The 22,983-nt window shown below is 42.1% G+C and overlaps 1 protein-coding gene across 3 annotated transcripts in view; it reads left to right on the forward strand.

The window, feature by feature from the left end:
- HACD2 (3-hydroxyacyl-CoA dehydratase 2) overlaps positions 1 to 22,983 on the forward strand; it is a 94,644-nt gene that overhangs the window by 68,666 nt on the left and 2,995 nt on the right. For all 3 annotated transcript variants that reach the window (XM_033211002.1, XM_033211003.1, XM_033211004.1), the window contains 2 exons: positions 16,931 to 17,052; positions 18,924 to 19,102. In XM_033211002.1, the coding sequence (XP_033066893.1) occupies positions 16,931 to 17,052; positions 18,924 to 19,102 (301 nt within the window). The remainder of the gene's footprint in view (positions 1 to 16,930; positions 17,053 to 18,923; positions 19,103 to 22,983) is intronic.

Genomic DNA, 22,983 nt, shown 5'->3' on the forward strand with positions numbered 1-22,983 from the left:
TTATTAGGCTTGCCACATTAAAGAGTTTTAGCTTTTGTTTTCTTCAAACCATAAATGTTTGTTTTTTAGCAGGACAAGTTTTGGCATCTTCTCCCTCTCACATCTTCTTGCTCTGGCTTTTTTTTTTTTTTTTTTTTAGACAGAGTCTCACTCTGTTATCCAGGCTGGAGTGCAATGATGGGATCTCGGCTCACTGCAACCTCCACCTCCCTGGTTCAAGCGATTCTCCTGCCTCAGCCTCCCTGGTAGTTGGGACTTATAGGCATGTGCCACCACGCTGGCTAATTTTTGTATTTTTTAGTAGAAATGGGGTTTCACCATATTGGCCAGGCTGGTCTCGAACTCCTGACCTTGTGATCCGCCTGCCTCAGCCTCCCAAAGTTGCTGGGATTACAGGTGTGAGCCACTGTGCCTGGCCTTTGCTGTGGCTTATTACCAGAATAACCCAAAATGCGAAAATCGTGAATCTCTTTTGCCTTCTGCATTGGTGCTGTCTTGTTAGGTCAGGTTTAAAGAATCTTTTGCCAAGGTCATTGCCTTAAAGGAAAGTATGTTCAGAGCCTCAAGTGTAAAAACTAATCAGACTTTTAAATAACTAAAGTTTTTAAAACTTTAGAGTTTTCGAATATGTTGCATGACATTTGTGTAGCACTTTATCATCTGTAGCAGAGGCTATCTATTGGCGGCAGAGGTCTGTCCCACAGGATTTTAAAAGAACATGGAAGAAAAGCATGGTGACTGGAGGGTGCATGCCATCTCACACAAGCAGTCAGTGTGCACCTCAGCTAGAGGTTGCCAGACAGATTCAGTATTGTAAAATCTAATTTTTTTAAGAAAAGGCAGAAATCTAGATATTTTAAATGAGAAATCTCCTAATTTTTAAAATCTGGTTCAAATATTTTTAAAGCACTGTACAAGCCCAAACAGAACATCTATGGTTGGGGACCATAGGTCACCATTTTGATATTTCTGCTCCAAGAGATGGTGTTCATAGCCTTTTTTCCCACCTTTTGAAATTTTTGCAATTATCACAGTCATAGAACAGAAAGAACCACGACATTTCACAAAATATATTGCCAGTTTCATGTTCTTTTGACATTTCAGTTACCTTTCTGTCAGTGGCCTCCGGAGTGTTGGGTGGGCACAGTGGGACACTGCATTTGGAGATTTGGGGGCAGACTGTGGGATGAGTAGGCCCCAGCTCTTTCCTTGGGGCCACAGTCACCAATTGCTGAGAATATTGTTCTCTGGGCTGTCATTGCTGGAGTTAAAGGACTATCACTTCATAGAATATTTAGACTAGATATATGATGAAGGTTGGGATTAAATATGACTTGGGATTAAACATGACTCCATTCTGATGCAGTGTCTGTGTTTGAATTGGGTTGAAGGTAATAGTTGCATGAAAGCTTTCCAGTTAATAACATGCTTTTTGGAGGTGAGCAAATCAAACAGGACTAAGGAAGAATATTGGGAAAGACTAGCAGCTGGTGAAATCCTTAGACATCTCAGAGTTGGTACACGTATGTTAACCTTCAAGTAGAGGGAGATATGGCATCTTTTAAACAATACTTAGGCAACAAAAAGCAAAACAAGAACAACACAAAGCATTTCTTCATAATGAAGCCTAAGAGGCAGCCATCAGGTTGTATGGAGTCTCAGCAGTGACTAGCATAGATAGTAGGATCTCAATAAATTGAATTTTTCCCTTCATGGAATAATAATGGTAACTGCTAAAATGGCAAGGGCTTTGCTAAGCACTTAATATGTTTTTCTGATCTCTCCAGTTTACAAATGAGGAAGCTGAGGATCAAAGAGGATAAGCAGCTTGCCTCAGGACATGCAGCCAGGAAGTCTGGAGATCTGTTTGATTCCAGAGTTGTACTCAATTGGAGTAGAGGCCAGTGGTGGTGAAGCTAGGGTAGTTGAGGTACCGACCATCCTTTCTTCATGTTTTCCAGAAAATAGTCTGAACACATAGGAACCATTAAAGTTGGACTAATGGGAACATTTTAGCATTCAGATCTGCATCTCTGGCCTTGTCATAAATGCAGAATCGATCATGTATCGCTTGTTGATTGCATGCTTATGTATTTTTTCATTGCATGTTCAGAAAAGCTTACTTCGTGACCAAGAGTTGTTTTGATAGGCCAGAACATTTAACTTGGCCATTATTCACATCAAAAAAATAGTTCTCAGTTATAGGTGTTGTAATGGTAAGAACTTTTTAACGAGTTTCCTTTGTCACTGTAGGATTTTGTTTTTTAATCTGGCCGGGCGCAGTGGCTCACGCCTGTAATCCCAGCACTTTGGGAGGCCGAGGTGGGCGGATAATGAGGTCAGGAGATCGAGACCATCCTGACTAACACGATGAAAGCCTGTCTCTACTAAAAATTCAAAAAATTGGCTAGGCAGGGTGGCAGGCGCCTGTAGTCCCAGCTACTCAGGAGGCTGAGGCAGGAGAATGACATGAACCTGGGACGCGGAGCTTGCAGTGAGCCGAGAATGCACCACTGCACTCCAACCTGGGCGACAGAGAGAGACTCCATCTCAAAAAAAAAAAAAAATCTATGTTGCACATTAGTCTCTCCTTTAAAGGGGAAGAAATATTAATATTTTTATAACTCACATTTAGGAGTAGTATTTTGTTTAGCAGGCACTTTATTGTGTATTTTTAATAAATTATAAAGGGCACTTTATACATAAAATTGTTGTATGAAAAGACTAATACTAGGCCCAGCGCAGTGGCTCATGGCTGTAATCCCAGCACTCTGGGAAGCCGAGGAGGGTGGATGACTTGAGGTCAGGAATTCAAGACCAGCCTGGGCAACATGGTGAAACCCCGTCTCCACCAAAAAATACAAAAATTAGCCGGGCGTGGTGGCGCATGCCTGTAGTCCCCAGCTACTCCAGAGACTGAGGTGGGATAATCACTTGAACTGGAGAGGCGGAGGTTGCAGTGAACTGACACTGTGCCACTGCACTCCAGCCTGGGAGACAGAGCAAGGCTCTGTCTCAAAAAAATAAAAAGATTTAAAAAACCCTACATACTCATTCAGATATCTTTTTTTTTAAAAAAAAACCACCATGTTTGTATCTATTACTATTGCATTTCAGTATCAAGGATGAAATTCCTTTTAGATAAATAACCAAATGACTAACATTTTTGTTCAAAAAAGCTTAATCAAGGTAAAGGACCGAGATTGTTGTCAGAACTGTCCTGTTCTCCAGCCCAAGCCCTCAGCTGTCGGACCAACCGGCACCAGCACTGCAGCCCCTTAGGAGCTGCCCTCCCACCCAAGGCTGTTCCAGCCGAGTCAGAGCACATTTGCTGAGACTACAGATGGGTTGCCGTCTATTATTTCTTCATTCCTGTTCATTCAACAAATATTTATTTGGTATCTTCTGTGCCCCAGGTATTGTGCTAAGCACTAAGTAAGACACATGAGAAAAGGAGGGATGCAGTTGCTGCCCTCACAGGGCTTCCAGCCTAGTATGAGTCAAGCAGAATCCAGCAGACAGCAAATACCATATAGTGGGATAACTGCTAAGGCAGAGGGAAGACAGTGCTGTGACCACTGGGTCATCTCTCAGTTGCCCGGTTGAGGGCTGAGGAGGCTGTTCTGGTTCCTCAGGAGCTGTTCTAGTCTCCCAGGCCCCGTGGTTCCCCTCAGGGAATGGTCTGCAAGTTAACACATTAAAGCACTTAGAACAGTGCCTGCTGCTTAGTAGGTAAATCTTAGCTACCTACTGGGTATAATGTAACCTAATCTTTCCCCAAAAATTTAATGACAAATTTCTATATAACTGTTTTTGAGTTCTGTGTCCTGAGGTTCCTAACGGAGATATAATTGGCTTTTCACACAGAACTGCGTATGTTCTTTATACATACTAAAATAATTTCACAGTTAGCTGGTGAAAATTTATGCATAATTACTTTTATCATTCTTAAGGAATAATTAGCCCTGCTAATGGGAACTATCATTATCTTAATCTTCATTTATTATCCCAATCTAAAGCATTTATTAAGAATTTTATTTTGCCTTATAACTAAGCTAGCCCTTCTTCAAAGCAAGTTTGTGACCTTGCCTTTGGCGTGTTTACACTCTTAAGACAATACTGATGCGGAGGCAGATTGGGGCCAGTGTTTAATCTGCTGTTCCCTTTCAAGTTACCTTCATTTGTGCACCCTTGTTGATATGTTTTCTTACAAATGTTATGTCTTTGTGGTTATAAAGCCCACCTCTTCCAGCAGATCCTGAGGTCTCACACCCAAAATAATATGTTTAGAAAACCAGATAATAGTTATATTTCCTTCTTATTGTATCCCCACAGTGGTTGCTTAGTATTTAGGTGATTTTTAGAAAATAATTTTTTCTGAAGTAATTTCAAACTTAGAGAAAAGTTGCCAGAGCAGTACAAAGTACTCTCCTATTCTCTTCACTCAGATTCCCCAATTATTGGCATTTTACTTCATTTGTTTCATTTCCTACTGTCTCAGTGTTTTTTGTTTTTTTGAGACAAGGTCTCACTCTGGTGCCCCAGGCTGGAGTGCAGTGGCACGATCTTGGCTCACTGCAACCTCCGCCTCCTGGGCTCAAGCGATTCTCCCACCTCAGCTTCCTGAGTTGCTGGGACTACAGGCGCTTGCCACCAAGCTCGGCTAATTTTTGTATTTTTTGTAGTGACAGGGTTTCGCCATGTTGCCCACGCTGGTCTCGAACTGCTGGCCTCAACCAGTCTGCCCACCTCAGCTTCCCAAAGTGGTGGGATTACAGGCATGAGCAACCATATTAAGCCTCTCTGTGTTTTTATATGCATTATCATTTGTTTTTTCTGAACTTTGAGAACAACCTGTGTGTAACATCCTATCACCCATAAGTACTTGAGTATGTGTTCTAGACACTCCTATATCACCCACATAGAACTCTCCAAATCGGGAAATCAGCCTTGATACAACACTACCATCTAATCCAGTATGCTCCATTCAAATTCCACTAACTGTCCAAACAATGTCTTTTTCCTGCATTCCAGAATGGAGAAAATATTTAATCAGTATCGTCTGTGTTCCAGGTCTTGTGCTGAGCACTGGGATTCATGGGAGAAGGCGACATATGGTTGCTGTGGTATTCCTGCCACATCCGTGTGTTGTTTCTTTGTCAAGTCTCTTCAGACTCCTTCAGTCTGGATGATCTCCTCAGCCTTGCCCTGTCCCTCATGACCTTGTGTCAGTTTTAAAGAGTACAGGCTGTAAGTTCTCAGCCTAGGTCCATCCAGCATTCCCTCATAACCAATTCAAGCCACGCTTGCTCTTCTCAGGAGGCACGCCATGACTACCCTTCCCACCCCTGGTGACATTGACCTCTGTCACCTGCTCCTGTTAGTATCTGCCGGGTTTCTCCACCTCTAGTTCACCTCCTTTTTATTAATGAATATTTTGTGGGAATGACTCCTGCCTATGTCAGCCACCTCTATGATAGTTATCAAATGACCACTGTCTATTTCTGTCATTTATTTTATACATAGGGGTTGGTATTCTATAAGAAATAGCTTTCCCTTTCTCCCATTTATTTATTTTATTTATATCTGTTTGGACTCATGAATTCCTGTATAATTCGATGGATTATAGTCTATTTTTTATTTTTATGCTAAAACTATCTAGATTTGGCCAGTGGGAGTTCTTCCTCCTGGTCCTCTTGACTTCCATCATCCATTGAGTATTTCCTTATGATCTGGCACAAAAAGATTTCCAGACCCATCTTGTACTACCCCAGCCCCAGCCCTGGAATCAGCCATTTTGCCAAAGAGCCCTGCCTGGTTCCTTTTAGTAGAGGATGGTAACTTAGGATCCAGGATTTGGGTAGATGAGGTGCTCACTGCTACTGAGATGTCATTCTTCTAGACCCTCTCGGTAGAGAAAACTTGGGTACATATACATATACATACACATACACACACGTGTACACACATATATACTCACACACATTTACATCTAAAAGTATTTATATAGCTGTGTGTGTGTATAAGTCATGGGTTCATACTGATCCTTCCAACCACAGTCTAATACCTCAGTGTTCTTTCTGGCATTTTCCCTTCCATGTTTGTTAGTAACCTCCTCCAACAGCAAGAAGCCAATTTTTCTTAATATATTGATTTTTTTGCTCAGTTTGCTTGTTTGCTCCATGTGACTGCTTTTCCAGCTGCACTGGCTATCTCTTCCACCTGTCATCTCTGTCTCTCCTTCACCACTCCCATCCTCAACTACAGGCCTCTGGTTCATACCTGTGTTAGCCCACCACCACCTTACCTCACCTCTCCATGTCCTCAGCACCTTGAGTTTTCAGCCACGATACTGTGTCTTCCACGTGGGGAAGGGAAAGAGGTGATCTCAGGTGAATCTTATCCAAAGACATATTTGAGATGATTGGGCTGATCTCTGGAAAACCAGAAGCTTGCCTAGTGAAGTATTTCATTCTTCCTTTTTTCCTGTTTTCTTTTTTTAATTTTGGTGTTTATGAGTTTCTTTTCATTTTGAATTGAAATCGTATTTTGTATTTCAATTTCTGCTTAGCAGAGATAGAAAAGAGGAACAAGCTTTCAAGATAAATTTTTAGGGGTCTTGACAATAAGTTAAATCCAGAAATAAACAGGGCTCGTCGTAGTCCATTGATGCTGCTATTAAGGAACACCTGAGGCTGAATGATTTAAAAAGATAAGAGGTCTATTTGGCTCATGGTTCTGCAGGCTGTATAGAAAGCATGGCGCCAGCACCTGCATCCGGTGAGAGCCTCATGCTGCTTCCACTCATGCTGCTTCCAGCCTGTGCAGAGGTCACATGGAGAGAGAGGAGCCAGGGGATGGTGAGGGCTCTTCACCAGTGGTACAGAAACTAACAGTGAGAACTCACTCACCCTCTCCCCAAGTCCCACCCCCAGCATTGGGGATCAGATTTCAACATGAGGTTTGGAGGGTCAAACATCCTAACCATAGGTGGACTGAAACAAAAAAAAATGATTGTTAGCAAAACAAGACTCAGGGAAGAAGATTCACATTAACTTTAGGTAATTCATTAGTGTTTGTTTCAAGTTCTTATGTTGTATTTTAACTTGGGTCATTGATGCACAACTAGAAGTCATTTCATGGACACATTAAAGATACCTCTGGGTGCTGGTGACCTGTAGTTTTTTATGCTTTACTCAGTCTTTCTCGGTGAACTTCTTCCACTCAGTCCCTGAAGTTCAAATCATATTCTCTATTCCCTTTTCAGAGGTAGGCAACATTTATTGGAGAACTAATGTCTTTATTGACACTAAGTAAACATCACATTTACCTTATCTGTTCTCTAGGCTTTTCTTGCATAGGGTTCCTTCCAAAAGTTACTGATTTTGAAAGATAGTTGTTAGCTCATAACAACATGTGTGTGTGCGTGTGCGCATCCGTGCATACATGCATGTGAGACCCCCAAGCCCAAGAAGACAAGCCAGAGCTGTTCAGGTCTAGGAGACATACCTTGGGTTCAAATTCTGTAAACCTCACTTTACTCGTCTGTAAAATGGGGATTCAGTGAGGTAATATATGTTAAAAAGTGCTTGGCATATAGTAAGAGCTCAGTAACAATTAGGTATAATTTTTACTGCTGTCACCGTAAATATTAAAAAGAGATGCTAAAAAAAATTTAATGGGCAAAGGATTTGAATAGATATTTTTCCAAAGAAGATATAAAACAGCCAGTAAGCACATGAAAAGATGCTCAACATCACTAGTCATTAGGGACATGCAAATCAAAACTACCATGAGATAACACTTTACACTCATTAGGACAGCTATTATTTTAAGAAACCAAAAAAAAAAAAAAAATACAGCAAATAAGCAGTGGAGTAATTGGAACTCTTGTTGCGCACTGTTGGTAGGGATGTAATGTAAAATGGTACAGCCACTGTGGACAGCAGTTTGGCAGTTTCTCAAAAAGTTAAACATAAAATTACCATACAATCCAACAACTCCACTACTAAGAATATACCCAAAAGAACTGAAAGCAAGTACTTGAACTTATACACCAATGTTCATAGCAGCATATTCATAACTGCCAAAAAGGTAGGAACAGCCTGGATGTCCATCAACAAATGATAAACAAAAGGTAGTATATACATACAATGACATATTTTTCAGACACAAAAAGGAAGGAAATTTTATTTTATTTTATTTTTTATTTTTTTGAGATGGAGTCTCACTCTGCCGCCCAGGCTGGAGTGCAGTGGCCAGATCTCAGCTCACTGCAAGCTCCGCCTCCCGGGTTCACGCCATTCTCCTGCCTCAGCCTCCGGAGTAGCTGGGACTACAGGCGCCCACCACCTCGCCCGGCTAGTTTTTTTTTTTGTATTTTTTTAGGAGAGACGAGGTTTCACCGTATTAGCCAGGATGGTCTCGATCTCCTGACCTCGTGATCCGCCCGCCTTGGCCTCCCAAAGTGCTGGGATTACAGGCTTGAGCCACCGCGCCCGGCTGGAAATTTTAATACATAGATGAACCAGACATAGAAATACACATGCTGGGCCGGGCACGATGGCTCACGCTTGTAATCCCAGCACTTTGGGAGGCCGAGGTGGGCAGATCACGTGAGGTCAGGAGTTCAAGAGCAGCCTGGCCAACATGACAAAACTCTGTCTCCACTAAAAATATAAAAATTAGCTGGGCGTGTTGGTGGGTGGCTATAATCCCAGCTACTCGGGAGGCTGAGGCACGAGAATCATTTGAACCTGGGAGGTGGAGCCGAGATTGGACCACTGCACTCCTGCCTGGGCAACAGAGCAAAACTCCATCTCAAAAAAATAAAGACACATACTGTATTATTCCACTTATATGAGGTACCTAGAATAAACAAATTCTTAGAGATAGAAAATAAAGTAATGGTTACCTGTGGGAGGTGAGGGGAGGATGTGGAGTGATTGTTTAATGGGTGCAGAGTTTCTGTTTGGGATGATGAAATCCTTCTGGAAATGGATAGTGGTAATGGTTGCACAATATGGTGAATGTACTTAATTCCAACGAATTATACACTTAAAATTGTTAAATGATAAATTTTATTTTATATTATCCACACACACAAGAAATTACTGAGATTTTAAAATGACAATAACATGAAAAACCTGCCTATACATGTTCTTACAAGGTTGTTTTTTTCCCCCATAGTGTCCATTGGTGATAGACGTTGACTCCCTTCTCCCTACCTCCCCACACAATCTGTCAAAGAAATGTTGCAGGGTGACATTTGTATGCTAAAGAAGTCACGTGGGCCAGGCAAGATGGCTCACCTGTAATCCCAGCACTTTGGGAGGCCAAGGCGGGCAGATGACGAGGTCAGGAGATTGAGACCATCCTGGCTAACACGGTGAAACCCCATCTCTACTAAAAATACAAAAAAATTAGCTGGGCATGGTGGCGGGCGGGTTTTGTTTTGTTTTTTAGAAATGGTGTCTTGCTCTGTTGCCCAGGCTGGAGTGCAATGGTGTGATCACAGCTCACTGCAGCCTTAACTTTCCAGGCCCAGGTGATTCTGAGTAGCTGGGACTATAGGCACATACCACAATGCCCAGCTAATAGTTTTTGCATTTTTTAAAGAGTTTAAAAAACAATGATGGATATATTACAACAGTCACATGTGGTACAAACCCTCCCTAAATTATTTACTGACTAGCCTTGTACAGAAGAAGTTTGCCAACACCTAGTCTACAGCATTGCTATGGACTGAATTGTGTCTCCTCCCACAAAAAATTCATACCTTGAAACCCTAACCCCCAGTGCAATGGTATTTGGCAATGGGACCTTTGGGAAATAAGTTTAGATGAGATCATGAGGAGGTGGAGCCCTCATGTTGGGATTAGCACCCTTATGAAAAAAGATACCATGTGAGAACACATTTAGAAGGTGGCCGTCCACAAGTCAGGACAAGAGCCCTCACCAGAAACCAACCATGCTGCCATCCTGATCTCAGACTTCCAACCTCCATAACTGTGAGAAAATACTTTTGTCTTGTTTAAGCCCCCCAGTCTATGGTATTCTGTTATGGCAGCCTGAGCAGACTAAAACAAACGTACAGTTTTTCCAAAAGCAAACCCTAGTCCTACCCTCTTAGATCTTACCAAATCTCTTCACAAATGAAAGGGGTTTTAAAAAGAGGAAAGAATGCTTGCCATAAAGCTTGGTTAGAGAATTTCTTTGAAATAACCAGCACAGTAAGCAGCGGGTTCCAAAATGCTAAGAAGAATAGGGTTTCTACAATAGTGGTTTTCTTATGTGGCACCATCTGTTTTTCTTTGACTGTAATAAAAATGACAGCTTTTCATGTACTGATACTCCCTGTGCCTTTTAAAGTCAAACATATGATGCTATTTGTGTGTAAAGGTTTTTCTCTTGCACCCATTTGTTTCTCCAGCTTGAATTTCTATGTAAACTCCCTTGGCTATATTACACAAGCCGCCTACACCCAGCCGCCTCCTCCCTCGCTTTAGAGCAGGGGGTGGAAACCTTCCGTCTGCAGCGTGGAGTATCCAATACACAGCTCACTATGCCAGGCAAAGGAAGATTCCCTAACAGGAAGGGCTTCATGGTACCCACTCCCCTGTTTGTGCCCATCATTCTGAATATGCAACTTTGAAACATGGCTTTATGGCATTTTTGGCAACGTATCCTAAACCTGGCTTTTGTCTCCCTCTTCTCCTTAGTAATCCTTGGTAAATCTTCATCATCTCCCTTCTCCCTCTTTGCCCTAAATGCCCGTTTTCTCTTAAAAGGCAATAATATGTATTAAAGAAAACTCCTTTTTTTTTCTTTTTTTAAGAGAGGGGGTCTCACTGTGTTGCACAGACTGGTCTCAAACTCCTGGGCTCAAGCTGTCCTCTTACCTCAACCTCCCAGATACTTTTTTATTAAATAACTTTACAGAAGTATAATTTACAAAATTCAGCCATGTTGAATGTGTAATTAAGTGGTCTTTAGTAAATGTACCAAGCTGTGCAACCATCACCATAATCTAACTTTAGAACATTTCCATCACTCCAGTATGATCCCCTCATGCCCTTTTTAAAATTTTTTTTTTTTTTTTTAAATTTTTGTGGGTACATAGTAGGTATCTGTATTTATGGGGTGCATGAGATGTTTTGATATGGGGATGCAATGTGAAATAAGCACATCATGGAGACCTTATGCCCTTTTATAATTAGTTCCCACTCCCAGCCCCTGGCAACCACTAATCTACTTTCTGTCTCTAGATTTGCCTTTTCTGAATATTTCATATAAATGGAATCATATAATGTATGATGATTTGCATTTGGCTTCTTTCATTCAACATAATGTTTTAGAGGTTTGTCTATGTTGTAGCATGTGTCAATATGTCTTCCCTTTACGTTGCTGAATAGTATTCCAGTGTACAGGTATGTCTATCAGATGTCATTTATCCATTCACCAGTTGATGGATATTTGGGTTGTTTTCACTTTTCAATTATGACTAATACTCTATGAACATTTGCATTAAAATCTTAAAGCAGACTTATTAAACCTCCTTTTTTCTTATTTTAAGAGACAGGGTCTTGCTCGTCACCCAGGCTGGAGTTGAGTGGCACCATCATAGCTCACTTTAACTTCAAATTCCTGGGCTCAAGCGATCCTTCCACCTCACCTCCCAAGTAGGTAGGACCACAGGTGTGCACCACCACCCTGGCTACTTTTTAATTTTATTGTAGAAACAGAGTCTCACTATGCTGCCCAGGCTGATCTCAGCTCCTGGCCTTAAGTGATCCACCTGCCTCAGCCTCCTAAAGCACTGGGATTATAGGCATGAGCCCCTCAGCCATAAACCTCTTATTCTTGATAATTAATAAAATCATATGTTTATATGTTTCTAGTTATAAATTCAAAAAGCAGCTGAGTAGAACTTCTTACAATCCAAATCCTTTGCCCCTCAAAAAACCCCTCCTAAGCTAAATTAGCTTTTCTTACTCCTGTGAGGCTACTGATGAGTCACTGGCACTTAATAGAAAGGAGGCTCCCCACTTACTATAAAAAGGTTCCCAATTGTTGCTTTCAAAATAGAAAAGTGGCCAGGTGTAGTGGCTTACACTTGTAATCCCAGTATTTTGGGAGGACGAGGAGGGAGTATCACTTGAGTCTAGAAGTTCAAGACCAGCCTGGGCAACACAGTGAAACCCCATTTCTACAAAAAAAAAATAAGAAAAAAATTAGCTGGGTGTGGTGGCACGCACTTGTAGTCCCAGCTACTCTTGAGACTGAGGCGGGAGGATCAGTCCCGAGAAGGCTGTCCTGGGAGGTTGAAGGTTGAAGCTATGGTGAGCTGTGATTGTGCTAATGCCTTTCAGCCTGGGTAACAGAAGAAGACCCAGTCTCAAAATAAGGAAAAAAAAATGGGGAGGAAAAGAAAAATATAAGTTATCATCCGATTTAAGGGGCGTTGATTCCACACATCCCTGTGTCCAGACCTGTGTCAGGACTGAGGAAGCCAAATGATGAGACCTGGGCCCTTGAAGACCTTGCCATCAAGCAGGGAGTAATAGCCAGAGAACTGCTCACATTTCACATGCTCAGCAGTCAGTAATGATGACAGGAGAGCTTGTCAGTTATTCTCTCCTCTCTGGCCTTTTGGATGAAGGAAAAATTATTTTTAAGAAGCATCAGAGCCTCTACCCATTTTTTTCACCAACTAGAAAAATTTCAGCTCATGCAAGGAAGTCAGTATTAGCCAGCGTTTCACGCCTTGCCCATGGAGGGATCATGGGCACACACCTTTCCAAAGAACAGCAGCAGCCCTGGCCGCCCCAGGGCAGCTCAGCCCCCGTCCTTGGTAGGACCTTCCTGGGCAGTCTTGGTTGGGATGTGTCCAGGGCCTACAAGCACACAACTTTTTGCGGTGGCCTATGTGATTAGTCACCTGGTTTGTTACTCAGTTTTTCTTAGGTTGAACCCAGCATTTTACTCCCTGCCAGTTTTACTAGTCTCATGTCCATCTGCCTCTTGCTTATGGTATCCTTTTACATATTTTAAAGTACTTACCCTCTCTTTCCTTTTCCAAAGTCAGCTCTGCTAGTTGAGGAGTTCTTCTAGCAGACTCTATTCCCTAAGTGGGGTCTCATCTATTTACAGTGTAGTAATTGGGATAAGACTGTTAACGTAGCTGAATCCTGGAGTGTTGTTTGAGCAGCCACCTCACACCCTGTTGGCTCCTGTGAGGCTTATGGTTCACCAAAGACTCCAGATCTCTTGATTTCATAAGGTGGGTCTTCTCCATTCTGATCTGGAGTCATTTTGTTGTTGCTAAGTCATGTAATTACATTTAGACTTATTAAATTTATGTTACTGAGGGTTGTTTGGGGGGTTTTTTCATTTATTTTTTATTGTGGTAGAATACATATAACATTTACCATTTTACCTTTTTTTTTGTTTGTTTTTTTGAGACGGAGTCTCGCTCTGTCACCCGGGCTGGAGTGCAGTGGCCCGGATCTCAGCTCACTGCAAGCTCCGCCTCCCGGGTTTAGGCCATTCTCCTGTCTCAGCCTCCCGAGTAGCTGGGACTACAGACGCCCACCACCTCGCCCGGCTAGCTTTTTGTATTTTTTAGTAGAGACGGGGTTTCACCGTGTTAGCCAGGATGGTCTGGAACTCCTGACCTCGTGATCCGCCCGTCTCGGCCTCCAAAGTGCTGGGATTACAGGCTTGAGCCACCGCGCCTGGCCCATTTTACCTTTTTTTTTTTTTTTTTTTTTTGAGACGGAGTCTCGCTCTGCCGCCCAGGCTGGAATGCTGTGGCCAGATCTCAGCTCACTGCAAGCTCCGCCTCCCGGGTTTTACGCCATTCTCCTGCCTCAGCCTCCGGAGTAGCTGGGACTACAGGCGCCCGCCACCTCGCCCGGCTAATTTTTTTGTATTTTTTAGTAGAGACGGGGTTTCACCGTGTTAGCCAGGATGGTCTCGATCTCCTGACCTCGTGATCCACCCGTCTCGGCCTCCCAAAGTGCTGGGATTACAGGCTTGAGCCACCGCGCCCGGCCCATTTTACCATTTTTAAGTGTATAGTTCAGTTGCAGAAATACTTTCCCATTGTTGTACAACCATCATCACCATCCATCTCCAGAACTTTTTTAATCCTCCCAAACTGGAACTCTATACCAATTAAACAGTAATTCTCTATTTCCCATCTTCCCAGCTGCTGGCAACCTTCTGTCTCTACTTTTTGTCTCTGCCTCACCCTAGGTACCACATATGAGTAGAATCACACAGTATTCACCTTTTTGTGACTGGCTTATTTTACTTAGCATGATGTCTTCAGGGTTCATCCATTTTGCAGCATGTGTAAGAATTTCCTCCCTTTTAAGGCTGAATAATACTCCACTGTATGTATATAATAATACTCCACTGTATGTATAGGCCACATCTTGCTTATCCATCCATCAGTACACACCTGGGTTTCTTTGCCTTTTGACTGTTGTGAATAATGCTGCTATAAACATGAGTGTACAAATATCTCTTCGAGTCTCATTGATCATACTGGTTTTAACTTATGCATTACATTTGCCCATTTTGTGTTATTGGTTTATAATTATCTATAAATCACATAAGGCAATCTCTTTACCCAAATCCCTTCTTGATAACAATGTTGCATTTCCTATTGATTGGAAGATATCATTTTGCACAAAATGGTCATTTCCTGCATCCCTAGTATTTTAAAAAAGACTTATGCCATCGTCTTCACAGCTAGACTCTCGGAACAGACTGCTTTCATACTTAGTCTGAGTTTGTCATAGTTCTTTTGGCTAAGATCTAACTTGGGGATGGATGGGAGGTAAATAATAACCAACCTCTAGGCTGGGTCAAAGCAGGAGGTTTGGGAGGGGGTTGAGTTTTGTTTGTTTGTTTTTGCCTATTTGAAGGTCACTAAGACTACACAGAAACTATCAGGCACCATAAAGAAGGCAACTGAGTCTCGGAGTAACCCAGTTAGGACTGACTTCATTTACTCAGCAATTATTTATTGAGCTCTTACTTGTGAAAAACACAAAGTGTTTTTGGAAAACAGAAGATGAATAAAGCACATTCCCTGCTTTCAAGATGTTTACAGTACAAAATATTAAAGGCGATTCCTATTATAACCCAGAGCTCTTTAGGCAAGGCTTCCACTCATAGCTGTAAAAACTATCTCCTTAAGGAGGATTATAAAATACATCAAAAAGCAAAGTGTGCTTTTATATTTATATTATATTTTGTTATAGATGGATTCAAGTAAGGATTTGGAGACAGACTGAAAAATCTCTCCATGAAAGCTTTAGAGGTGTTTGGCTTTTGCTTTACTTTGGCTAATATGAGAGCACCAGGAAAACAGAAAGTACTCTTGCTCTTGACAGTATGAAGTTCTTATTATTTTTAGAGAATAGTAACTGTGCATTTATGAAATTCTTTGTCAGAGCAATTTAGTTAATAGATATGTAAATGACTACTTATTTCATTGTGTAGGTGGATCGCTCCATGTACACTTTCTGAGCAAGAATGTAAGTGCTAAAAACTATTAACATTGCAAATGGAAAGAAGCAAAAGTGAAGGCTAGAATGCCGTTCCCTCGCTGTATTAGGTATTAGGAGTGGGACAGAAAGTCCGTCTTGTCAAGATTTGTTCGGTTTATGGGGTGGGATTTCTTATTTATGTCCGACTCTTGGACTGTTTTTTTGTTTTTTGGGGGGTTTTTTTTGGATATATGGAAACTAATATGAATTGGGGTGCAAGGGTATTTCTTGTTGATTTTCAAGCACAAAAGTTCATTGCAAACCCAGCTGGGAAGGGATTGGGGGAGGTGCTGAAAGTTAAAGCCACAGCAGTAAATTTTCAATACAAGAGAAAACCTCCTAAAAAATCACCTAGGGGCTCTTTTAAACCTTTATTGTTTTTTTCAGCATAAAAACAACTTCAGAGGAGGCTGGAGATTTCAAAGCTCTCTGGCTCTAACTGCCTCCTGGGAACAGTGTGGAAGCTTCCGTAATCATAGAGGAGTTAATGCAGGCCTCCTCTGGGGGGAGAAGTCTCTAATGGGAGGAAATAAATGGGCCCTTGCCTTGCAGATAGTCCCCAGCCCTCCCCTCACTGGAATTCTTGCTCTGTGAGCTAGCCTCATCTTCAGTTGTGCTTTTTTTTTTTTTTGAGACAGTCTCACTCTGTCACCCAGGCTGTGGTGCAGTGACACACTGCAACCTCCGCCTCCCAGGTTCAAGCAATTCTCCTGCCTCAGTCTCCTGAGTAACTGGGATTACAGGCACGCGCCACCACACTTGGCTAATTTTTTGTATTTTTAGTAGAAACAGTGTGTCGCCATGTTGGCCAGGCTGGTCTCAAACTTCTGACCTCATGTGATCCACCCACCTCAGCCTCCCAAAGTGCTGGGATTACAAGCGTGAGCCACTGCACCCAGCCCAGTTGTGCTTTAATCCTTACATTCCCCTCTTGTGAAATTGTCTTGAGTTCGCAGCTGTCACGCAAATCAAGAAAAATTCTTGTAATGGATCCCAAGCTCTCCACCACTTTGCCCTCCCACCTTCCTTACCTAACTGCTGTTGGCTCCCACTGACATCAGTCCACATTCTCCGCATGAGGCTGGCAAACCTACAAAACTCCCACCCCTCGTGTTTGTTACCCTGCCCTGCTGCTCTCGCTCCTGGTGACTGAGGCCCTTCGCGCTTGGCCCTCATCTCTGGAATGTACACAGCTGTCATCCTAGGCTCCAGCTCCTTTACACGCAAGCTCTTTCTGCTGTACAGGGGCCCTGAGGATAGAGACCAGCGGCTGTGCCGACTCACTCCCTGGCTCTGCCGGGTGCTGTACACTGTCTTCATTAACGTTGTCTGTGTGGTTTTTTTCTTTTGTTTTCCTCTTCCTTCAGGTACAGAGTGAAGACAGTGTCCTCCTGTTTGTTATTGCCTGGACGATCACGGAAATCATCCGTTACTCCTTTTATACATTCAGTCTGTTAAACCATCTGCCTTACCTCATCAAATGGGCCAGGTAAAAAAGCACATGGAATGAAGGCTCACTTTTGAAATGGTCTGTCATTGCATTTACCTTTTATTGCCTAAATATTGCCTCCAAATAAAATTGATACAGGGGTTGGGTAGAAATCTTGTCTGTAGATTTCATCAGAATAGGACTCTGTACTTAACTTTGACTAACGGAAATACTGTTTTAAGGTTTTTATATTTTACTTAAATTATTTTAATTGGAATCAGTTCTTTTCAATTAAATTATACAATATTTTCTTTTTTAAAAAAACTTCATCACCAAGTAGCAATCAGTAGAGATTTGCTGTAACATCCCTTTTTTGTCCATATCATCACATTTTACTGATGAGCTTCTGCCATTGTGATGGGTGTTTTTGGACCAAGTCCTATTCTTCTAGTCTCAGTTTTGCCAAGAAGCTGTGACTCTTAAATTAATTTTTAGGTAATAACAAGCATTGCATGGCAGTTTTAGTGTATCGCTGTTATTTTGCTTTGTTTTTACAAGTAATGATGACTTTGGTAAAAGGCTAGTAGTTCATCTGCTTAACTTAATGAGTCCATGAGACAGTTGTAGGCAGTTTTCTGAGCTGGGAAAGACTTTGAGGGAGAGTGACAAAGCAGAAGGATCCAAGTTGTCCCTGGAGCTGAAACGCCTTATTTGGTGGAAGGAAAGCAGTGGTTCCTAGACTATTTATGAGTTCAGTAATTAAATTAGGGACATAATCCGATTGTTTCCAACATTTCGAGCATGGGAACTCCTTCGTTATTTTTATTGTTTTTCTCATTTGCAATGAACATTTTTATTAGGAAAGGGGAAGAATGGGAAACAGAGCAGTTACTAACCAACCTGGACAGCCACTGTGAAAGCTGTTTACCCTGGTTGTTAGGGAAGTCTGTTGACCAAGCCCTGATTTTACTGTTGGAGAAAGATTCTTTCGTCCACTGTTCTCCATGGCCTCTGAAAGATATTTTTCCACCATCCTACTTAGTGTGGCTAAAATTGGCAGTGGGGAATATGTCTTCCCTTCCACTTCAGAGATTTTCAACACGATTCCTGTGTTGAAAGACTACAAAAGTTTGTAGTCCGTTGCACATTGTGAGCCACAAACAGCCAAAGGCTGTTGAAAGTCTGAGCTGATGATTCCTTTAGCAATACTTAACAGCGGCTTACAGTTCCATAGGGAAGTGACTGCTCTCTGAATTCTCTGAGGAATGTGGAGAACTCATTTTTAAAGAGAGAAAAATTATGCAGATTCCCCTCCCATATGACGATAATCGTAATTGTGGGGTGTTTTGATTGGAAAATTACATAGTAACCAAAAGCTATTATGAATTTTAAATTTTTTTAATTGCATATATTTAATTTTTCACAATAGCACCTACAAACATTTGAAAAATAGTAGCAGTATACAGATGTTTGTGCTATTTTTGTTGTTATTCAGTCTTTGCATGTGGTGTGGCATTCCTAGACCACATGTTCCAACACCTCCACCACTACCACCCCAACCCCATCCCAAGACCCACAGGGCAGGACCCTTCAGTATAAACCATGACTCAGTTCCCCTACTTTACCAGCATTTGGCATCACTTTAGTTATTTTAGGGCATAATTTTGAAGAGTTGTTTATTTCATCAGACCAAATTTTTGAGGCTGCCTGAACAGACTTCATTTTGTCATTAGACCATTTGGAAACATATACCTGCTGTAGGCTGGTTTCAAAAACTGGCTTGTAAAACCTGAATCTGAATAGCAGGTAAACAGGAAGATGTATAAACAATCACTTTCTAAAAGACCAGGACTGATTAGAAGGGTGGGAAGTGCAGCTTCCTCCTAAAGCTGACTTTGAGCCTCAGTAATGAATATTTTGTTTTGCTTTAGGTACACACTTTTCATTGTGCTGTACCCAATGGGAGTGTCAGGAGAACTACTCACAATATACGCAGCTCTGCCCTTTGTCAGACAAGCTGGCCTGTATTCCATCAGTTTACCCAACAAATACAATTTCTCTTTTGACTACCATGCATTCCTGATTCTAATAATGATCTCCTACATTCCAAGTAAGTAAACAGTTATGCATATATTTAAGTATGTTTTAAAATTTTGCTCTACAATAACTAGAGTTAAATATCTTTGACTGTTTTTGCACTATATCCAAGTAAATGTAAATCTCATTTATTGGGAATTCTTCTTGGTTTTTTTGAATGCTGACTATCAAAAGGGAATTTTTTCCAGTAGTAATTGAATAAAGATGAACCCTTCTCAATACAGTTGCCAAAATGCAGCAATTCTCAGCATGTGGGTTTGAAACTGAGTACCAGGCTAGGTTAAGTATATATTGGGGAAAGTACTGAATGGAAAACAAAAAAGCCATTAAAGGCCTTACCTTGATTGTAGTTTTCTATCTCAAGAACTGCTTGTTACGGTATTTGAAAAACATGGTAAAAAGACTTTTGCATTGGTTACTATATCGAAATAGACATTTAACTTCATTTTGAATTGATTGATAGTTAACTAGAAACATAACAAAATAATAATAGATTTATTTTTTTCCACATTTTTCATTTTCTTGTTGAGCACTGATTGGGACACAGTGTTCTCTTCAAGATGGTTTTTAATTATTTTAATAGTACTGCTGAAGATTTAAGTATATGGATAATCAAATGTGCCTATCAGTATATTCAGTGGCAGAGAAAAAGACACGTTTGATGTCTCTGTGAAGTGAGCCCTACTTTCTGAGGATGAAGAGTTTAGTCCTTTGCTGGAATTCTGATGTTCAATTATAAATCCTATGATTGATTTCTACATACCAAAAGATCTTCTTATAACCGAGGACATACAATGTTAGTGGTTCTTCTCATTTAGCTATTTCTATAACCATTGTAACTCTGAATCTTATTTTAATCTAGAAAAGATGCTATATTCTTCCCTAAACCCCAGGTTAAATTCAGACAGGGTTGGACTTCTCTTCATTCCACGGCATCACCAGAATGAATCATCCTAACAAAGTGACATGCTTGTGTCCCTCTGTGGAAAATTGCATTTCATGCTTTGTGAGAAAAAAACTACATCCAGATTTCATGTGAGTGTTTGTCTTGCAGAAATTCTTGGATACAGTTCTGCTTCATGATTCATTTTCCACTCTTTATTCATGATTGAGTCCTCCTCTCTAGTGCTGGAATCATAGCAACCAGAGGCCATCTCTCTTCAAATGTAAAAAGTAGTTGATTTTCCAACAGACGATAAATGTGAAATCATCTAAATGTTTAAGTAATAAAAGTTAACTAATAGTTTTTCACCTTTCTAATTTTGTTTTTTTTAGAGTTTCATTTTCCAGTCTCTAGAGCAGCAGTTCACAGTTGCAGTTTTACCACACCCAGAGTAACTAACACATATTATCCCAGTGGGCACCATGGGCTTTATTTGAATTCACCATGGTCAAATGAATAGGAGACATGTACCATACTGGGTGACTGGGAGAGGGGCAGGGAGGTTTTTATGAAATCAGATCTATAGCAAGCTGCTTCTACACTGACAAAAATCTAGGGGTTCCTACCTGAGAGTTCCTGCAAGACTTCCAACCTCTCTAGGAAGCAGGGCTTCCTTCCAGGAACTGCTCCCCAGGGCAGCCTCCATCTATCTGCATGTTTGTCTCTTTGTGCTCTGGTAGCCAACCAGTGCTGAGCTTCACCTCTTCCTTCTGAGCTCTTGGTGTAGTGACAGTGCCTGGGTTCCACATGCGGCCTCCATGACGATAGCATTCCTGAGGGAAACCCACTCCTGTGAGCTTTTCATCTTGGTCTTGAGAGAGATAGAGGAAAGAGAAGACACTGACCCCAGAGCCAGCTGTCTTTTAGAGCAGCAGTCCCCACAACCTTTTTGGCACCAGGGACCGGTTTCATGGAAGACAGTTTTTCCCTGGGTGGTGCGGGGGATGGTTTCAGGATGAAACTGATCATCAGGCATTAGATTCTCATAAGAAACATATAACCTAGATCCCTTGAATGTGCAGTTTACAACAGGGTTCACACTTCTGTGAGAATCTAAAGCCACTGCCGGTCTGACAGGAGGCAGAGCTCAGGCAGTAATGCTCATTTGCCCACCACTCACCTCCTGCTGTGTAGCTTGGTTCCAACAGGTAGGGGTTGGGTACCCCTGTTTTAGAGAGTAGGAAAGGACTCTCCTCCCAACAGAAGTCTGCTTTCTTTACCTTAAGTAATTGCCCCTTGCAGTCTCAGCCTCCTTTTGGTAAGAGAACTTGGCTCAGTTAAAGTCTAACATAATTTCTTTTTCTAAGGCAGCTTACCTCTTGTAGACCAGGGAAAAGGGTGGATCTCAAATAATGATTAAAAGATTCCCTGCAAACCTCGGACTCCTCACCCAGGTTCAAGATGGCACACAGACCACCTCTCCTGTTGCGAATCACCTGGTGCCTGCTGGTCTGTGCTCTGGCCTGAGCCAGCAGCTCTGGATGTCCTCAGGGGTTCAGGTTGTTACTATTGAGGCAGGAGTGTACAGTTCATTCTGGCCAGCTGCACGTTTCCAAAGCTTTATATTTATCAGAAGAAAATGCAGAATTAGGAGGTTGCTGTTGACATGCAGTCTCCTTTAACAAATTTGGTTTTCTTTCTACAAGGTAGTGTTCTTTTAATCTTTAATGGCAAGTTGATGATACACATGTATTATATAAAGTAACACCTCCTTTTCATGGGCCTCATCCATTGTTGCGTTGTTGCACACACAGCCTAAATTGTGGCTCATGAGACTTGGCCCCAGGAGTTTCCTTATATTGGGGTGCCTTGGCCACGTGCTCCTCTCCTATTCTGCTGTAGTTGCAATATATACAGGATTAGTACAACACAGTCCCTGCAGGACTCAGTAGATGTCTAAGGCCTGTTTACATTCCACCCCCAAATTGGTGAAAATTGGTTATGGGGGAGGGAGCCAAAAAAGGGCAAGATACATTGATGAGGAGTGAGGACCTGGAGAAGCTGGCACTTTCCGGGTTGTCAGTAACCGTAACCACACCTCTGATTTTTAGAGCAACCAAGGAGACTTGGCCCAGGCAGAGAGCATATCTGGTGCTCTCGCCCTCCACAGTTCTCTCCCCAGAGGGGAAGAGAGCCCCAAGAGGGCTGGCCATCTTCTTAAAGAAAGGTGGGCCCAGCAGCACCCACACCCCACTGAGCCCCAACACACAGGGACCGACACACACACACGAGCCCAGCAGTGTCCCCATTCTGTGTCCCCTGAACTGGGAGAACAGAAGGTGGAATTCTCAATAGCCTGTTCTCAGGTTGAGGGGTTTTTTCAGTGCTGTTCCTCAGTGTAGCTCATGTTGTTAAAAGTAGCAGCCATGCATCTGGAAAGCTTTCAGTCTCATGGTCGGGTTCAGTCTGAACATGTAGGTGATTGAGATGGAGACAGAATCACAGTTCTGGTCAGCCAGAAGGCCACTGCCTGAACTGTGGAGAATAGGCCAGGCACCCTAGGCCCTTGGCTTCCCATCCACATTCCTTTCTCTGGGTACTGAGGAATCTCTGGGAGATGTAAAGGAGTGAAAGCACCATCATCTGACCCTTCTGGTAGGTAGCAGGCCCTGCCCATGGAAATGAAGGTCTGCATGGCCATCCTCTTCCTTGAACTGCCACCAAGGGCTAAATGCATAACTTCCAGGTCATTCTTCTCCCCCCGGGCCATCTGAGCCAGCTGTGAGGCTGCAGCTGCCGGTTGTGTGAACACAAATGCAACCAGTGGGAAGGTTTTGAGCATGCCCAGCTCACAGTTTCCCTTCGTTACAGTAAATCTATAGAAATGGGACTGGCCCCACATTTTTAAATGATTACAATTAACATTCCTTATGGTTTAATTATATCTTGACTTCCAGTTTTTAGATTATAGAGCTTGTCAGATTTTCTGACTTTCATGCCAAAATAGTTCT

The sequence above is a fragment of the Trachypithecus francoisi genome, unplaced genomic scaffold (genome assembly GCF_009764315.1).
Source record: "Trachypithecus francoisi isolate TF-2019V2 unplaced genomic scaffold, Tfra_2.0 Lachesis_group0, whole genome shotgun sequence".
Classification (NCBI taxonomy): domain Eukaryota; kingdom Metazoa; phylum Chordata; class Mammalia; order Primates; family Cercopithecidae; genus Trachypithecus; species Trachypithecus francoisi.